This window comes from Odontesthes bonariensis, chromosome 12 (assembly GCF_027942865.1).
Source record: "Odontesthes bonariensis isolate fOdoBon6 chromosome 12, fOdoBon6.hap1, whole genome shotgun sequence".
NCBI lineage: Eukaryota > Metazoa > Chordata > Actinopteri > Atheriniformes > Atherinopsidae > Odontesthes > Odontesthes bonariensis.
In genome coordinates this window covers 35,905,010-35,924,653 of record NC_134517.1, presented here as the reverse complement: position 1 = coordinate 35,924,653, position 19,644 = coordinate 35,905,010, and the positions used below count along the sequence as shown (strand labels likewise).

The following is a 19,644-nucleotide window of genomic DNA, read 5'->3' as shown; positions in this document are numbered from 1 at the left end:
CGGTGACTGTAGACGATGACTCTATCCTCCGTCCCGACTCGCCGTCAGAGCCCTGAGCGGTGACGGTAGATGATGACTCTATCCTCCGTCCTCTCTGCAGACGTGAAGATTAGCTGGTTCCACAAGGACAAGGAGATCAAGCAGTCGGACTTCTTCAGGATGTCTCAGTTTGACGACAGCTGTCAGCTGGAGATCTCCAGAGTTTACCCTGAGGATGAGGGCGAGTACACCTGCGTGGCCATGAACAACGCCGGGAAGGTGTCGTGCTCCGCCGCGCTGAAGCTGGACGGTGAGTTTCTGACCCAGCAGAAAGGTTGGGTTTATACCACGTTAGCAGGAGACACCAACAGGCACACGAGCATGATTTAGCTGCAGGGCAGGAACATGAATATCTGACCGGATATCACTGTGGTCAGTTCTTTGTTGATGTCTGTGCGGCTGCAGCCTCTCGGTTCTGACTGGATGTGAATAAAAAACGCATGAAGCCAATGAACCTGCTTCCTTTCAGGGCAAAATGAGTCAGCTGGCAGTCCTGCTGAGCCTCTGTGGCATGTCTCCAGCAGCCTAAAGAAACCTTCTGTTGGCCAAAAGCCAGTTTTCATCCACCCAATCACAAGCTGCACGGTCCCACACGGGGAGGTGGCGCGCTTTCACGCCCGTGTGTCCGGCACGCCGAAGCCGGAGATCAGCTGGTTCCACAACCAGCAGCCGGTTCAGTCCACCAAGAACGTGGTGTTCCACTTTGATGAGGGGACCAACACCGCCACGCTCATTATCGTGGACGCCTTCTCCGAGCACGCAGGACACTACACCTGCAGGGCAGCCAATGGCGCCGGAGAGGCCACGTGCTCGGCCACCCTCGCCTTAACTAGAGAAGAAGAAGAAGAAGAAGGTAACAGCTGGATCTGTGGGCTGCTGCCAGCCTCTGAAACCTCCCGTTGTTCTCCTCAAACGCACGCAGAGGATGTCCCGGCGCCGCCACATCAGGCCGATCTGCTCTGAGCGTCTTTAAACAGACAAACTTTGTAAGAAGCAGCAGAAACAGACACAAACTGGAGGACCTGTGACTCACGTCTGCTCCACGTACAACAGATTCATCCAATCAGATCAGAATAGGAAAGTTTTAGCGTGAAATCACTTTGACACCAGTGGTACGAACCAATCTGGCACCGTTTGGCTTTTTTAACTACCGTAAATTCCGGACTATAAGCCGCTACTTTTTTCCCAGGCTTTGAGTTTGTTTGTGTTTGTTTTCTTTTTTTTTTCATGCCTCCAGCAACATTTTTCCTCATAACATTATCGAATAGTTCACAGTGGTACAATAAAATTGCAGATAAATCAAACACACTTACACTACTAAATTATTGTAAATCAGTCATTTGTACTCACCCTCAATGTGGAAAACAAATTAAAGGCGATCAATCTAGCTGAACAAGATGAAGATTTTTTTTTTCCCAGGCGTGTTACAGGCACTGTTTGAAAAAAAAAAAAAGCATTTTTTATTTAAAACCATTGGTGTTACAGGCACTGTTCGAAAAAAAAAAAAGCATTTACACCATGTATTTGTGCGTTACCGATAGATATTTGAATTAAAACCATTGGTGTTACAGGCACTGTTTGGAAAAAAAGCATTTGCAGTATGTATTTGTTTATGTTACCATACGCATTTAATTAAACGTTTAAAAATCCTCACGTGTCACATCTTTCTGTGTAAATATCTCACATTACAATGTGGACACCCGCGGCTTATATTCAGGTGCCCTCTATAGTCCGGGAATTTACGGTATTTGAAGTCATCAGTTTTTTACCTCCAGAGGAGACAGGAAACATGACCGGGACATCCCTCAGTCCTCCCCAGGTCCCACTAACATCACTGTTCCACAGAGACGAACCACTTCATTCACCAGTGCACCCGTTTGTTTGACTGCTGGGAGTTCCCCTCTTCTTTCTGCTCCACCCTCCTCATCACTCCTTCCTCCTCCTCTTGTCAGGAAAACTCACGTTTAACCGCTCATCCACCCTTCAGGAGAGCCAGCCCCCCTGTGTGATGACGTGCTTTCCCTTTTCCCTTCACCTTCTTCTCACGTGTGTGTGTTGCAGTGTTTGATTTGTCACCAACAATGAGACTCAGTTTATAACTAGAAGCTGGTGGACCATCAGCGTGCCTAAAGGTCCAGAGTTTAGGATGAAATGACACAGTGAAAAGGTCCTGATCAGCTTAATTTCTTTATAAACTTCCATAAAAGCAGGAAGCAGCTGCAGAGATTCACTGAAACATGTTCCAACATGAACATAAACCCAGAATCTGAGGCAGAACCAGAGTTAGTTCAGTTCTGAGCAGCTTTAAAGTGAATATCTGCAGCTGTTTCCATGGTAACAGCTGCAGAGATTCACTGAAACATGTTCCAACATGAACATAAACCCAGAATCTGAGGCAGAACCAGAGTTAGTTCAGTTCTGAGCAGCTTTAAAGTGAATATCTGCAGATGTTTCCATGGTAACAGCTGCAGAGATTCACTGAAACATGTTCCAACATGAACATAAACCCAGAATCTGAGGCAGAACCAGAGTTAGTTCAGTTCTGAGCAGCTTTAAAGTGAATATCTGCAGATGTTTCCATGGTAACAGCTGCAGAGATTCACTGAAACATGTTCCAACATGAACATAAACCCAGAATCTGAGTCAGAACCAGAGTTAGTTCAGTTCTGAGTAGCTTTAAAGTGAATATCTGCAGATGTTTCCATGGTAACAGCTGCAGAGATTCACTGAAACATGTTCCAACATGAACATAAACCCAGAATCTGAGGCAGAACCAGAGTTAGTTCAGTTCTGAGCAGCTTTAAAGTGAATATCTGCAGATGTTTCCATGGTAACAGCTGCAGAGATTCACTGAAACATGTTCCAACATGAACATAAACCCAGAATCTGAGGCAGAACCAGAGTTAGTTCAGTTCTGAGCAGCTTTAAAGTGAATATCTGCAGATGTTTCCATGGTCACAGCTGGGTCAGGACTCTGGGTCGGGACTCTGGATTAGGACTGTGAATCAAAGTGCAGCTACATAAACGTCCTGTGAGGATCTTTGGGCTCGCTGAGTGTAAACGTGACCGGTGTCTTGTGTTTCCTTCGCAGTGACTCATGTGAGGGAGCAGATCGAAGCCACGATCGAGCAAGAAGTCAAAGGTAAGCCCACGTCTCTCTGACCCTCCCACGGCACCGACACCAGGTTTCTGAGCCGGTGAGACGCTCTGCGGGCGCAGGGGAAAGGGACAGTTCGACTCACTGAGTTGGACTGTGAAAGTAGTCTGTCCGTGGGGGAACTCTGATCCAAGCTCTGGCTCTGAAATGTTGTTCATGTGCAGAAACTGTTGAGGTCCCGGTGGGAGCAGCCGATGTGGGGGTGCATGCCCGACGGGTTGGATTACAGTTGTCCTGCACCCACAGACTACTTTTAGAGCTCTTCATGAAGCCCCGTGTTGAACTGTCCCTTTAAATGATGTCTGATTTCTCCTGTTGCACGTCTCCATGTGTTCTGATAAAGGTTCCTGCCGTCTGTACCATTCTTCTCCCGTGGTTTCCTCCAGCAGAGCACTGATAGAACTTGCTTGTTCGAGTCTTTGACACTTTTGCATCCAGACGTTCGTTTAGTTTTTTTGGCATGACGGTTCCTCTGATCTTTTTCCAGAAAAGGCGCAGGATGTGTATCTTTTTAAAGCTCTTTTGCAGCTTTAAAATGCCCTTTCAAAGATTTGGAGGACTACTGCATCTGGAACTGATTCCCTCCTCCTGCAAAACATTTCCTGGCCTGGCTTGCAGATAGTGGGATGTGATTCCTGTGGTTTGCTTTCTAAATAACACCAGTTAAACTATATTAGTTCGAATAAACGCCTTCTCACCCAATTTTACAGCTTCATTTTTTAAAGTACCTGAACAAAAGTTCTGTATTGGAGAGCTGGATCATTGATTTCCTGTTAAGGATTAGAAAGGGCGTTTATTCTCCTGTCTGCAAGTCAGGTAAGGAACATTGTAGCGCAGAGCAACTATCCAAACCCAGAGAATGTTGGCCGCCCATCTTGGAAACATGCTTTTTTTTTTTAATAAAATAATTTATGTTTTGAAGAAATTTCCACAGACGAAGGATCAAAACTTCCTGCAGGTTTCTAATAAAAAGAATCAAGTCTTGCGTTTATTCGAACAAATATGGTGAGTGAAATTATTTCTTATGGCATTGTGAGTCCCAGCATGCATTTAATATTTCCATTAATGATCATTCAAATCCTTTCTGTGTCCGGTTTCCCGTGGCGGCTGTGGCGCTGACCGCTGTCTGTTTCTGTTTGCAGAGCTGTTTTATCACAGCAGAGAAGCGGCGGCGGCGCGCGGCGGCTCGGAGCTCACCGCCACCAGGCAGCTCCGCGGCGCCTTCTCCGACACCGAGGACTTCCTGGACCACGGCCTGGTGTCGGCCAACCGCTGCTCCAGCAGGACGTCCTCCATCAGCTCGTGGACAGAAAACATTAAACCGTCTTTCACTAAAAAGCTTAGATTTCAGTCGGTGCTGGAGGGCGAGCCGGTGGAGTTGAAGTGTAAGCTGGTCGCCTGCCCCGCACCGACCGTCCTCTGGTTTCACAATAACAGGTCGATCCCCAACGAGCGTCGGCGCAGCATCTGCACCGACAGCAAAATGCACGTGCACACCACCAGCCTGCTCATCCAGAGCATCAGGGAGAAGGACTCGGGCAGTTATAAGGTGATGGCGATAAACACGGAGGGTTCTGCCGAGTCCACAGCATCACTCCTGGTCTCGCTGAGGGAGGAGCAGTCCGCCAGCTACCTGGGCTTCGCTAGGCGCTCGGCCAAAGTCCACGAGAGCGTAGACAGCATGGCCGAGCAGAGGAAGGAGCGGAAGTTTAGGGTGGAGCTCAGGTGCGTCGGGTCTCCGTTCGATAAGATGTCCAAAGTCCATCAGGGCAGATCCCGGTCTAAGAGCGCTCTGGTCCGTACCGTGTACTTCGGGTCCGGCGCCGACTCGAAAGAAAAAGAGACGGAGAAGGAATCCAAGCGTTTGGAGACGGCCTCTGAGCGCGCCGCGTCCCCCCCGCCCATGTTCGACAGGTCCGAGCGCTTTAACGACAGGTTCAGCGACATCTACTGCGACCGGCGCACCGGCGGCAGGTTCAGCGACAAGTTCAGCGACCGGTGCAGCGACCGGTACAGCGACCGGTTCAGCGACACCGAGAGCCTCCACAACGAGGTGCGCACCAAGCTGACCACGCTGCAGAAGGCGGTCAGGCAGAAGAAGAGGCTCTCCATCTCCACCATGTCCTCCTCCGAGTTCGAGCTGGAGTCGGTCGCCAGCGAGTCCAGCTACGCGGAGTACATGGAGCGGCTCCGGGTCAAGCCCGGCGCTCCGCCCGAGACTCAGAGGGATAGAAAATCAGGCAGGGAACCGTCCCAGCATCGCAGCAGGCATTCGTTTGAGCCTCAGACCAGAAGCAGAGCCATTCAGATCATGAAAGGGGAGCTGGCTGATGCCAAGGGGCCTCAGGGAGGGAGGACCAGGTCGGATGCCAGATACTCTGAGACCGCGGTGGAGAAACGAGCTGCCGGCGAACACGGCGGAGCGGTTTCTGAGCAGGAGGTGGAGGCTGCAAAGGCCGAGCGGAGTTCCACTGACGCCCGATACTCTGAAAACAGGGAATCTGCTCAGGAGGTGTCAAAGTCCAAGTTCCTGAGTGAAGGGGTCGCATCGGGGGTCTCGGCTGAGGCAGAGGAGCCGTACGAGGAAGAAGAGGGCGCCGTGTCCCTGAGGGCTCATTACGAGAAGAGCCTGGAGGCTGAGAGGAAGGAGTGTGAGGAGAAGCTCCTCGCTCTGAGGATCAGGAAGTGGCAGCAGGGCAGTCGGATGTCTGAGGAGGAGACTTTCCCCCCAGACAGCGATCTGCCCACCTCAGCTGAGTACATGGAGCCCACGGGGCTCATTTACACCCAGCAGGGAGTGGCAGAAGCCGAGGCCCCGCCCACCTCTGTCCATAAAACACCCACAACACAGACGGGCTCTCTGGTTCCTGAAGCTGCCGGGGCAAAATCACCGCGAATAAAAGCCAGAGAAGCGGAACAATCCGCCTCCGTCGTTAGAGAGTTGGCCTCGGTAGAAGTCCGGTCAGAGGAGGTTCCACCAAAGTCCCCCAAAAGAACCGGAAGGTCAGCAGAAGTGGAAGCAAAGTCGGAGGACAGGCCGAGGCCGGCCAAAGAGAAGTTCCTGAGCGACGCTGCGGCAGCCGGCAGCAGAGCAGACGAGTCTCTGAGGGGCAGGAACCGGCAGCAAGGTGGGCAGACGCCAGAGGAAGAGTCCTTCCACCCTGAAACTGATCTACCCCTGCCGGCTGACACCGAGTACACAGAGCCTGAAGAGCTCATCTACACCCAGGAGGTGGTGGAGAACAGAGCCGCTGGAGGGCAGGCTGCTCCACCAAAGCCTCCTAAAGTACAGGCTGGAGCAGGGCAGAAGGAAGCTTCTGCCTCCAGGGCGGAGGCTCGGACAGGAGAGCTGGAGACACAAGCTGTGCTGCCACAGAAATCCCCCAGAACAAAAAGTCGAGCGACAGCAGTGGAGTCGTCTCCCAAAACTAAAGGCAGAGCAGAGAAGATGCTGTTCGAGAAGACCAGAGAAGAACGGGAGCTCCAGCTGTCCATGGAGAACCTCTCGGAGCTGAAGAGTGAGAGCGAGAAGTTTGTGAGCGAAGAGGAGGCTTTGACTCAGAGGATAATGAGGTGGCAGCAGGATGTCCTGATGGAGCAGGAGCAGGCTGTGCATCTGGAGTCTGACTGGGTGGAGGTTTACCCCCAGCTCCAGGAGGAGGGGACCCCCGAGGCTGCTGGACCCGTCCCAGAAGCCTCTGCTTCAGAATCTGTTCCACCGGCGGCAGCCCGCAGCAGGAAAAGTTCTCCTGAGAAACCGGCCGAGGAGAAGTTCCTCCTGAGCGGCTCGGCTCCCGCCGGCTTCCAGGATCAGGAGGACGAGAGCCTGCAGGGCCCGACGGAGGGCCGAGAGACCCGACTGCAGAGGGACAGCGAGTACTTTGTGAGCGAGGAGGAGGCGCTGGCTCAGCGGCTCCTGAAGTGGCAGCAGGATGTTGTAGAGCCGGAGGAAGTGGCTGAGCTGGAGTCTGAGTGGACCGAGCTCCACCGCGGTTCATCCCCTCAACACGCAGCTGCTGCAGGTGGAGCTTCTCCAGCTGCAGGTGGAGCTGCTGCAGGTGGAGCTTCTCCAGCTGTAGGTGGAGCTTCTCCAGCTGTAGGTGGAGCTTATCCAGCTGCAGGTGGAGCTTATCCAGCTGTAGGTGGAGCTTCTCCAGCTGTAGGTGGAGCTTATCCAGCTGCAGGTGGTGCTTCTCCAGCTGTAGGTGGAGCTTATCCAGCTGCAGGTGGAGCTTATCCAGCTGTAGGTGGAGCTTCTCCAGCTGTAGGTGGAGCTTATCCAGCTGCAGGTGGAGCTTCTCCAGCTGTAGGTGGAGCTTCTCCAGCTGTAGGTGGAGCTTCTTCAGCTGCAGGTGGAGCTTCTCCAGCTGTACGTGGAGCTTATCCAGCTGCAGGTGGAGCTTCTCCAGCTAAAAGAACACCTCAACAAGCTGCAGGGGATGTGAAAGACACGGCTGGGCTTCAAGCTTCACCTCCATGTGGTGAAGTGGGCGGAGCAACAGAGAGAGCGCCGAGCAAGGAGGAGTCTGCTATGACTGAAGATAAGTCCGGAGACCAACGCTTCCAGAAAGATGTGAGGGAAAAGAGAGGCGTGAAGGAGGAGGTAGGAAGGGCCAGAGAGGGCAGCGACTGGGGGCAACAGAAGGGAATAGCAGGTAGGAGGATGGATGGAGGAGCTGAGGATTCTGTAAGGTCAAGAGAGGGTGGTGCAGGGAGTGTGGAAAGGCCTGAACCAGGAGCTTTAAGGGAGGAGAGAGAAGAACAAACTCCTGTGTCTGAGAAGGTAAAAGAAGGAGATGGAAGCCCTGCAGGCTCCCGCCCGGTGTTTGTGGACAAGATGTCTTCACTCAGAGTCAAAATCGGTGACATGTCAGAGTTCACCTGCCAGTTCCAAGGTGATCCTCCACCCAGCGTCAGCTGGCTGAAAGACGGCCACCCGCTGGACCAGAACCCAGACTACGACATCACGAGCAGAGCGAACAAGTCAAAGCTGACCGTGTTCTATCCGACCACCGACCACGGGGGGACGTACGACTGCGTCATCACCAATAAACACGGGAAATCCTTCTGCAGCGCCACTCTGGAGGTTTCTGACAAGAAGGTGTCGAGAAAGGCCGGCGTCCGTCATGAGGTGGTGGTGACGGAGCAGCCGGAAACGGGCGGGGACACCCTGGTGGAGGAGGAGCTTCAGGCTTACATGGACCCGGGGAAGGCCACGCTGCAGGTGCCCCAGGCTGTGATCCACAAACGCCGCAGTTCAGATGAGGCCTTCACCTCCTCGCCCGTGGAGATCAGAATCACGGCCGCCACCCCGGTCCCTGAGATGTTTGGGGAGGGCGTTGAGGACAGGCCTCAGGCTTTCTCAGAGAAACCCGCCGAGGCACCGAGTGATGACGGAGCGTCTCACGCCTTCAAACATAAATTCACTTTCTCCTTTGATGTGGTGGGAGAGGTCCCTCGCGTGGTCACGGAGCTGGAGAAGGTCAGCTGCAGTGAGGGCAGCACCGCGGTGTTGGAGTGTGTGATCACAGGGGAGCCCGCCCCAGAAGTCACATGGTTTTATCAAGACGTTTGCCTCGATGTTGGAGGTTTAAAGTACAGAGCTGAGGGGGAGGATAGGGTGTACAGACTGTATGTCAGCAGTTTCACTCGCTCTGATGCTGGAGTGTACAGATGTGCGGCTAGGAATAAGCTGGGGGAGGTTTCCAGTGTCTCCGAGGTGTCGGATCGGGCTGCAGAACCCGAGCAGGGGGAGGCTTTCACTCCTGTCGGACTAACTGAGGACTTAAAGAAATCCGGCCGTTTCCACAAAGTTCAGAATCCACAAACTTCACCAGAGGTGGTTGTAAAAGCCCCCAAACCCAGAGCGGGTCCTTCCACAGAAGCCCCGCCCATCTCCGGCTGCGGTCTTCAGGGCTCCGCTGCTGTGATCAAAGTTGCTCAGATCAAACAGGCCTTCGAGTCGGACTCGGCAGCTGCTTTCATGGCACCTCCTCCCGAGGAGCTGAGAGAGGACACACAGTTTCCGGAGGAGTTCATACCTGCTGTGGACATTTCAGCCGACCGGCAGGAACAGGAAGTTGCACTCAGATCTGACACAGCGGTTACTAAAACCCTTCAAACTCCTGATTCTGCCCTTCCTGAGGCCTCCCAGACTGCCGGTGTGGAGGAAGCAGCAGGGATGGCAGGAGGCCACGATGCGGTGAAGCAGTTTCTGGAGGAGGTGCAGGAGTCTCCAGAGCTGGTGAGGCCAAAACCGCAGAAAGCTGAACAGATGGAGAAGGTTGAAGCGGAGTTGGTTAGGGAGGAGCCTGTGCGTACATTTGACAGAACAAGCAGCTTCATTCCTTTCAAGTCTGAGAAAGTCCCTGCGGTGAAACGCTCCGTCAGAGCTGAAGAAAGCCTGAAGGCCGAGGCCATCTCCGAACCAGTCAAACCTGAAGACCTCAGTGCCGTGGAGGCGTTGACGGAAGCTGAAACGCACATGAAGGAAGGATCTTCTGTTGTTCCCGGGGTAGAGCCGCTGTCTGAGGAGGCCGAGCTGGGTGCTGAAGAGCTGATTTCAGTCCCAGAGCCCTCCATGGACAGCGGCGTCTTCCTCAGTATGCCAGACTCCCAGGTCGATGTGACAGAAGTTTCAGAGGAAACTCAAAGAAAGGCCGATGAGGACACGGTTAATGTCCATGTGGAGTCCGAACCAGAGCCGCTGGTGGTTAAGCCGAAAGCAGACGCCTCGGTTAAACCTCGAGCAGAAGCTGCTGCGCAAGGACGGCAGGTAGGAGGCGGTTCGGACGGCACCCCGGCAGCTTTAGCCGGGGGAGCAGCGGCAGCTGCTTCCATGGAGGAAGAGGAGGTCACTTTTGGTACCGTGTACGACTACTACAACCCCCCAACAGACTGGGGTCGGCCGCTGTCCCCCGAGTCCGAGATGTCCATAGAGATCGGCAGCACTGTGAGCGAGGAGATAACCGAGATAGCCGAGAGGTTCTACACCCCCGGCTCCTCAACTGAGGTCTCGCAGCCGATGGCAGAGTCCCTCCACACTCTCAAGTCTCCCTCGTCCTTCCACACCCCCAGCTCTGACACATCTGCCGGGTTCATGACGCCCGACGAGTATCCCTTCTCCCCTGTCGAACACAAGAGACCGTCCACAGGAGACTCCAGCGAGAGGTTCTTCTCCCCGGTTCAGTTCCTGGCCTCTCCTGCTGAGACGGGCTTTGATCCATCTTTTGATCCATCTGGAGAAAACGTGGACGAAGGTCGGTTCCTGGCTCAGGGCATAGGGTCTTTGGGCCTGGCAACCCTTCAGGAGAAGGTGCAGGGAATCCCTCCGGCCTTCCTCAAGCCGCTCATTAAGAAAAGAGTGTTTGAGAACGACTCGCTGATGTTCTACGCTGAGGTGTTTGGTCTGCCTTCGCCTGAGGTCAGGTGGTTCTGCAACAAGACGCAGCTGGTGGCCGACGGCAGAGTCACGATGGAGAGGGATGGGGACAGCATCTCTCTGACCATTCACAGCGTCTCCAAAGCCGATCAGGGGGAATACATCTGCGAGGCCGTGAACTACGTCGGGGAGGCCAGAAGCGTTGCTCTGGTGGTGGTTGTGTCTCAGGAGGTGAGGTTCCTGCCGGCGCCACCTGCCGTCACCCATCAGCACGTGATGGAGTTCGATGTGGAGGACAACGACTCTTCTCGCTCTACATCCCCGCAGGAGATTCTGCTGGAGGTGGAGTTGGATGAAAACGAGGTGAAAGAGTTTGAGAAACAGGTGAAGATCATCACCATTCCCGAGTACACGGCCGACAACAAGAGCATGGTCATATCTCTGGATGTGCTGCCGAGTATCTACGAGGAGGGCGCCGTGGACTTCGTCACCCAGGAGCACGACGATCTGAAAATAGCTTTCGAGGTCACAGAGATGCCTCCGAGGTTCATCAATCCCATCTGTGACATGGAAACCCCGGAGGGCACCACCGTCATGTTTGAGTGTTCTCTGATGGGAATCCCATCTCCCATCGTGTCCTGGTTCAAAGGTGACAAAAAGATTCCACACAATACCAAGAAGTACCTGCACTCCTCCGACGGAGACAACCACTTCCTGAAGATCTGCAGAGTGGCAGCGCAGGACAGCGGCGTGTACACCTGCAGGGCCATAAACCTGGTCGGGGAGACGCTGTGCCGGGCCTCCCTGGGGGTTCTGAACGCCAAAGCTTTCTCAGGGAAGGCCAGAGGCAGGGAGCTGACCGCCGTGTCGCTCGGGAGCGCCAAAATCCAACCGCAGAAGTTTGACCTGATGGTTGGCAACACGTCCTTCGATGGCGAACAGGCGTCGGAAATCGAGCTGGAGTTTGAGTTCGAGCAAGAGGCCGACGAGTCCCAGCGCGCGGTGCGGTTGGTGGCCAACACCGACAACGAAACCGGCGAACAGGGAGAGAAATACGTCAGCATCAACTTCGACGTGTTTGCAGAGCCGGCGAAGGACGACAAGATAGAGTTCAAAGGGAAGTCGTCCGATATGTGCAGCTTCCACTTCCAGATAACCGAGACGCCCCCCAAATGCGTCATCCCCCTGACTAACGTGACGGCGGCGGTCGGGACGCCCGTCATCCTCCAGTGTCTGGTTAGCGGGAAGCCGAACCCCACCGCCGAGTGGTTCAAAGACGGCGACCCCGTTACAGACAGCCGGTGTATAATCCAGGAGAAAACGGCGGGCCACTTCAACCTGCTCATCACCAACGTGAGCCAGAGTGATGCTGGGGAGTACAGGTGCATGATCCAAAACTCTGCCGGCTGCTCAGAAACCGCCGCCCTGCTGAAGGTGTTCTAAAGGTGGAGGTGCCGGTCGCACAAAGATGAAACCTTTCTTTACTCCAGCCTTTGGTGAGGTAGAGTCCGGCTCATCTTTGTGCGACCGGCCCGCCGTGCTGCTGGCGTCTGTCGTTGCGCGTTCGTTAGCTTCCCGTCGGTTGCCTAAAACTCGACATGAAATTAGTTTTTATTTAGATTTTTCCTGGAAATGTTTGGGTTCCACTCCGTAACCAACCAAAACAGTGTGGTGTGAACACGTGTTTCCCATAAAAGATAACAGCTTAGATGATGAAATGTGTGGACAAAAGCACCGAAATTCATTTGATTTACATTTTATTCTACTTTTCTTTCTGTTACAATCGGTTTTTATGTGAAGCTGAGCGTCCAGTGCTTTGATTTCATAAAGAATGTTCAGATTTATGTAACACATGTCTGTAACACACCTGTATTTATCAGCTTCACATCACTACTGAGTCTGTTAATCCGCCCTAATCGTGTTAGATGAGCATTTTAATCAATAATCCAATCAGAAATCAACCCAGAGAGCATCATGAACATATTGTATTACTCACTTGAGATGATTTATCTGTTTTTTGGGATTTGAGTGTGTTTTAGATGAAACTAAACTGATAATTCACAGGAGAGTTCACTGATTGAAAACTCATTTTAAAAATGGAGAAAACTGTGAAACTTTTTTTAAATTCTAATATAAGTTTGGGTGTTTTGTAAATATGTGTAATTTTAGCAGCGTTTGAGTGTTTAACAAAAGAAAATCTGCTGTAGAGACAGAAATCTGTGGTTCAGTTGTACAGACGTCCCAGTTTATTTAATAAAATGTCTGATGATGTACAGGAGTCTCAGCTTGACTTATTCAGTCATTCTTTATCAACATGAGAAACATGAGATTTCCCTGCTTATTTAAGATGCACTGAAGGAAAACCGTTGTTTGGGGTTGAATTCTGTTGAGTGAGAAATAACTCCGTTAACACGGGGACAGATGACACGGATCAGTTTGAGGATCTATCCTTCCAGGGCTGGAAGAAGAGAAGGAACAGCTGTTTTCCTTCAGCTCGAAAATGCTTCAAACTGCATCAAACCGTTAATCAGAGGGTTTCCGGCGACGCTCACATTACCAGACTGATCTCAGGCTGTTTCAGGCTGATTTCAGACTGATCTCAGGTTGATCTTAGGCTGTTTCAGGCTGATTTCAGGCTGATTTCAGACTGTTTCAGGCTGATCTTAGGCTGTTTCAGGCTGATTTCAGGCTGATTTCAGACTGTTTCAGGCTGATCTTAGGCTGTTTCAGGCTGATCTCAGGCTGATTTCAGACTGTTTCAGATTGATCTCAGGCTGATTTCAGGCTGTTTCAGGCTGATCTCATGCTGTTCCAGGCTGATTTCAGACTGTTTCAGGCTGATGTCGGGCTGTTTCAGGCTGATTTCAGACTGTTTCAGATTGATCTCATGCTGTTTCAGGCTGATCTCAGGCTGATTTCAGACTGTTTCAGGCTGATTTCAGACTGTTTCAGGCTGATATCAGACTGTTTCAGGCTGATTTCAGACTGATATCAGACTGTTTCAGGCTGATTTCAGGCTGTTTCAGGCTGATTTCAGACTGATATCAGACTGTTTCCGGCTGTTTCAGGCTGAAACAGTCTGATATCAGCCTGAAACAGCCTGAAACAGATTTACTGAACGATCTGATGGGTTTCACATCAGAGCTGAAGGCTGGTAATGTGACCGACAGTCGCGGCTTATTAAACCCTGAATGAGACGAAACAGATGGACAGAATTCTTCTGTCTTTAAGGGTTTTTCACATTCTTCCTCCTTCAGAACAGGTCCAGAAGGTTCTGATGTGCTGTTATGTTCTGAGTGTTACCATCATGTGGATATGGTTATCAGTGTTGCTCAATATGTCCCGACAGAACGTTCTAGCACCACCATCACCACAGTGGAGGGGCGAGAGGAGACCTACTGCTCTGGGGTCCAGTTACCCCAGAAAACTAGAACACTTGAACTCCAGCCAGAGTCTAAACGCTACTCCTCCTCTTTAGAGAGGCAGAAAGAAAAGCCAGTTTTCCTGAGCCAGCTGTCCCCGGCAGCTGTGAGCACCGGGGAAACGGCCAGGTTCACCGTCCAGGTGTCCGGCTTCCCCAGACCCACCGTGCGGTGGTCCCACAACGGCGCCGCGATAAGCAGCTCCGCCGAGTACCAGCTGGTAGAGCAAAGGGACGAGTACACGTTAGTAATCACCCGGGTCACGTCCGAGTATGAGGGCGAGTACTCGTGCACGGCCACCAACAGGTTGGGCCAGACCACGTGCACGACCTACCTGGAGGTGAAGCAGCCCGACATCAGCCAGGCAGAGAAGTGGGTAGAGAAGATGTTTAAGGTCACAGGTCAGCCGCCCGCCTTCACGGCTCAGATCCAACCAGTCAGCTGCTCAGAGGGGGGGGAGGTGTCCTTTAGCTACAGAGCCCGGGGGGATCCGGTCCCCGATGTCAGGTGGTTCAAGGGGGCTCTGCAGATCCAGCCCAGCAGGAACTGTGTCATCGTGGCCAGCCCCGACGGGTCGGGCCGGCTCAGTCTGAAGAGCGTCCGACAGGAGGACGGCGGCCTGTACAGCTGCAAGGCCTCCAACCAGTTCGGTGAGGCGGCCTGCAGCGCTGAGCTGGTGGTGTTCAGAGAGTCCGTCTCTCACAGAGAGTCTCACAGAGAGTCCGTCTCTCACAGGGAGTCTCACAGAGAGTCCGTCTCTCATAGGGAGGTTCACCTGAAAGGCTACAAGGTGTCCGAGCAGGCCACAGAGTCCCGGCTGTACCAGGTCAGCCTCCCCGGCCGGGACCCGGCCCGCTCGGATCAGATGGTCTACACCATCGGCACGGAGGACCGGCAGGTGATCCCCAGCGAGCAGGTGGGCCCGCTGGGGGAGGTGGACGTCTCTGCTGCCACGGTGCAGCACGAGAGGCTGACTCAGCAGGCCGCCGTGCTCCAGGCTCACGAGACGGAGGAGAGGGTGTCGGTGGTGCCCACCCGTCCCCCCCAGGTGTCGGCTGTTCCTGCCAAGCAGCTCCACACGGCGGCGTTCACGTCCTCCGTGGAGGAGAGTCAGGACCTGACGGAGCAGCACTGCGACCGCATTCAGAGCCCCGAGGTCGCCCGGCTGCAGGCGGCCACGGAGAGGAGCTCACAGCTGATGTCGGCCGTGACCCAGGAGCTCACGCCGCTTTCCACGGTCGGCATGGAGCCCCTGGCTGACCGGAGGCCCGCTGCCGTCACGCCCACCTCTGAGCCCAGACACCTGGTCAGCGGGCCTCAGGTGGAGGCTCAGCTGCCCCTCATGAAGGAGCAGTCTGAGGAGATCCCCACTCCTCCGCAGGAGAAGGGCTACAAGGTGAAGGAGGGCGTTAAGATCTTATACTCTGCTCAGTCTGCAGAGCGGCGGCTGCTGGCCGAGGCCCACACAGATGACCTTCCATCAGCCGCCTCTGCCGTCCAGTCCTCCGTCAGGAAGGAGCAGCAGCGGCCCGTCATGGCGCCGCTCAGCGAGTCCAAACAGACGCTTTCCAAGGAGACGGAGTTCTCCACGCAGAGGCCGGCTGAGGAGGCAGCGCAGCTCTGTAGGGACGACATGATGAAGGCGGCTGTGACCGCTGAGGAGAGGCGGCCGCTGCAGGCTGAGCCCACGCTGCCGCTGCCCGGTCTGGACAGCGCCGTGTCCGTTCGGTCGCAGGTGGAAGGAGAGCAGCTGCTGCACCTGCAGGTCATCACAGACCAGGACCTCCTTCCATCTGAGCGGAGCTTCAGCTGCGATAAACCGGCTGCAGAGCGGGCCGGAGTCAGGAAGAGTCCCACCCTGCTGCACACCGTCAGCCAGGATGAGCAGAGGGCCGTGGTCTGCGAGGACGCCTCAGAGCTCCAGGCCAGGGCCGGCTCCGTCACCCTGCAGCCCCAGAGAGAGGCGCCCGCTGTCCTGCACCTGCAGTCCACCCAGCCCGTGGAGGCGCTGCCCAAAGAGGGCGTGCTGACAGTTCAGAGGCCCGACCAGCAGGTGGCAGCGCAGAAACAGGAGCGGTCCAGGAGCCACGCGGCCGTCTCTGAGGAGAAGAGAGAGCTCACCGCAGACTATCACGCAGAGCTGGATGTATCTGTTACTGGAGTCCAGCCCAAGCTGGGCACGGAGCCCCGGCCTCAGAGCGTCCTGCAGCTGTCCCAGCAGCCCCTGCAGCTGCCCAAAGAGGCGCCCATCGCCGTCGACTTCCAGCAGCAGCGAGCGCTGGTGCAGAAGGAGGAGCGCTGGAACGTCCTGCACGTCTCCGCCGTGGCCGATAACCGGGCCTTAGAGGAGGGCCACACAGAGAGCCTGACGGCCGTGGACACCTGCAGGGGTCTGACGGCCGTGGAACCGAAGCCGCCCGCAGAACCGCTCCAGGTCCAGGAGAAGGAGGTCTGCACGGAGAGCAGCGTCAGCCTGCGGGCGGCAGAGCAGGACTTTGCTGCTCAGATCCAGGAGGGTCAGTCGGTCAGGCAGTCCATCCTGATGGACGAGAGGCGGGTGCTGACCGGCGAGCTCTCCGCAGAGATCACCAGGTCCGAGTCCACCAGCGTGGTCGTCAGCACGCAGCCCAAGCTGCCTCTCATGGCCCCAGAGTCCACGGACGGCACGCCTCTGCCCAAAGAGATGACGTTTGTGGTCCAGGTGCCCAAAGCTTCCAGCCTGAACACACGACGTCAGCTCAGGGCGGCGCTGCAGTCTGCGGTGGCCCGCGACCGGCCCGTCCTACTGGCTGATGTGGTGGGAAGCTTGCAGGCTGTGGAGGTCCAGGAGGTCAGAGTTCAACGGGAGCCCAGGCGCTCCATGTTCACGTACCTGATCACCACCACAGACACCCCTGTGGAGATCACGCTGGCGTTTGAGGGGCCGTACCCTCAGACAGCCGACCTGCGCACTGAGCTCCAGGCAGCGCTCCACTCCATGGTGTACCAGGAGGCCCGGGTCCTCACCTCGGAGCGGCCGGGCACCGCACAGCTGGACCGGCCTCAGAGGGCTCAGCTCGCCTCAGCCCCGTCCACACTGGTGGAGAGCGTGCACGTGGCAGAAAGTGTGCACGTGGCAGAGAGCGTGCACCTGAGGTCTCAGGCTGCGGCGGTGAAGACAGAATCTGAGGTTAGGGTCCAACGTGCGGCGGCGGAGCGGCAGGTTGTAGTTCAGGAGACCAAAGCAGTGATGGAGCAGTCCGTCTCATCACAAATAACGGCGTCCAGCGAGGCTCATGCAGCTTCCGAGCAGTCGCTGCAGGTTTCAAGACAAGAGGTGAGGTCGGTGATGGCGAAGAGCCGAGAAACGAAAGCTGCGGCAGCTTCGGTTAGCGAGCAGACAGCCAGCATGCAGCTGGAGCTCAGGGAGGAGATGTTCAGGGAGGAGATTATCAGGCAGGAGGTCTCAGTTCCTCAGCCAGAGCAGACAGAACCCCCTGCAGTGGTCACCTCCCTGCAGGACTTATCCGCAGAGGAAGGCAGTGCAGTGACCTTCAGCACAACCATTAGCTACAGCACAAAGGTAAACTGGTTTTTCAACGGACAATTGGTGAAACCTGGCAAAGAGTTCAAGTGTTCCAAAGACCGTGATGCATACTCACTGCTTATCAGCAAAGTTGTGAAGGAGAGGCACCAAGGAGAGTTTGTGTGTGAGGCTGAGAATGAAGCCGGCAGGACGACGACGTCTTCCCGACTCACGGTGCTCTCAAGAGGTTTGAAAACAGGAACCATCCGTGTATCATTCATCCATCAATCATTCACACCAGGGGTTCATTCCAAGCCTTCCTCACTCAGACACCATGTTTATCACTCTGGTTTGTGTCCATTTCACGGCTCGGCATGGGCACTGTGGGCACTGTGGGCACTGTGGGCACTGTGGGCACTGTGGCACTGTGGACACTGTGGCACTGTGGGCACTGTGGGCACTGTGGCACTGTGGCACTGTGGCACTGTGGACACTGTGGCACTGTGGGCACTGTGGCACTGTGGGCACTGTGGACACTGTGGCAGTGTGGACACTGTGGCACTGTGGGCACTGTGGCACTGTGGCAGTGTGGACACTGTGGGCACTGTGGGCACTGTGGCACTGTGGCACTGTGGGCACTGTGGGCACTGTGGCACTGTGGGCACTGTGGGCACTGTGGCACTGTGGACACTGTGGCAGTGTGGACACTGTGGCACTGTGGACACTGTGGCAGTGTGGACACTGTGGCACTGTGGGCACTGTGGCACTGTGGGCACTGTGGCAGTGTGGACACTGTGGCACTGTGGACACTGTGGCAGTGTGGACACTGTGGCACTGTGGGCACTGTGGCATTGTGGGCACTGTGGCAGTGTGGACACTGTGGCACTGTGGGCACTGTGGGCACTGTAGGCACTGTGGACACTGTGGGCACTGTAGGCACTGTGGACACTGTGGCACTGTGGGCACTGTGGGCACTGTGGCAATGTGGGCACTGTGGCACTGTGCGCACTGTGGCACTGTGGACACTGTGGCACTGTGGGCACTGTGGGCACTGGCACTGTGGGCACTGTGGCACTATGGACACTGTGGCACTGTGGGCACTGTGGGCACTGTGGGCACTGTGGCACTGTGGGCACTGTGGACACTGTGGCACTGTGGACACTGTGGCAGTGTGGACACTGTGGCACTGTGGGCACTGTGGGCACTGTGGGCACTGTGGCACTGTGGGCACTGTGGCACTGTGGACACTGTGGGCACTGTGGCACTGTGGACACTGTGGCAGTGTGGACACTGTGGCACTGTGGGCACTGTGGCACTGTGGACACTGTGGACACTGTGGCACTGTGGACACTGTGGGCACTGTGGGCACTGTGGCAGTGTGGGCACTGTGGCACTGTGGGCACTGTGGCACTGTGGACACTGTGGGCACTGTGGCACTGTGGACACTGTGGCAGTGTGGACACTGTGGGCACTGTGGCAGTGTGGACACTGTGGCAGTGTGGACACTGTGGGCACTGTGGCACTGTGGACACTGTGACAATGTGGGCACTGTGGCAGTGTGGACACTGTGGACACTGTGGGTACTGTGGGCACTGTGGCACTGTGGGCACTGTGGCACTGTGGACACTGTGGGCACTGTGGCACTGTGGACACTGTGGACACTGTGGCAGTGTGGACACTGTGGACACTGTGGCACTGTGGCACTGTGGACACTGTGGGCACTGTGGCACTGTGGGCACTGTGGGCACTGTGGACACTGTGGGCACTGTTGGCACTGTGGCACTGTGGGCACTGTGGGCACTGTGAACACTGTGGCACTGTGGCACTGTGGGCACTGTGGAGACTGTGGGCACTGTGGCACTGTGGCACTGTGGGCACTGTGGGCACTGTAGGCACTGTGGACACTGTGGCACTGTGGGCACTGTGGCACTGTGGGCACTGTGGACACTGTGGGCACTGTGGCACTGTGGGCACTGTGGCACTGTGGCACTGTGGGCACTGTGGGCACTGTGGGCACTGTGGCACTGTGGGCACTGTGGACACTGTGGGCACTGTGGCACTGTGGCACTGTAGGCACTGTGGACACTGTAGGCACTGTGGACACTGTGGGCACTGTGGGCACTGTGGACACTGTGGGCAC

At 55.3% G+C, this 19,644-nt stretch overlaps 1 protein-coding gene across 28 annotated transcripts in view; it reads left to right on the top strand.

Annotated features, from left to right (window-relative positions):
- The window catches only part of ttn.2 (titin, tandem duplicate 2), a 246,485-nt gene that overhangs the window by 39,588 nt on the left and 187,253 nt on the right, over positions 1-19,644 (top strand). For 27 of the 28 annotated variants that reach the window (XM_075480277.1, XM_075480295.1, XM_075480294.1 and 24 more), the window contains 2 exons: positions 101-289; positions 3,131-3,181. In XM_075480277.1, coding sequence (XP_075336392.1) covers positions 101-289; positions 3,131-3,181 — 240 coding nt within the window. Of the gene's footprint in view, positions 1-100; positions 290-3,130; positions 3,182-13,926; positions 14,754-14,789; positions 17,752-19,644 lie in introns of all 28 variants that reach the window. The other variant, XM_075480297.1, reaches the window with a different exon arrangement.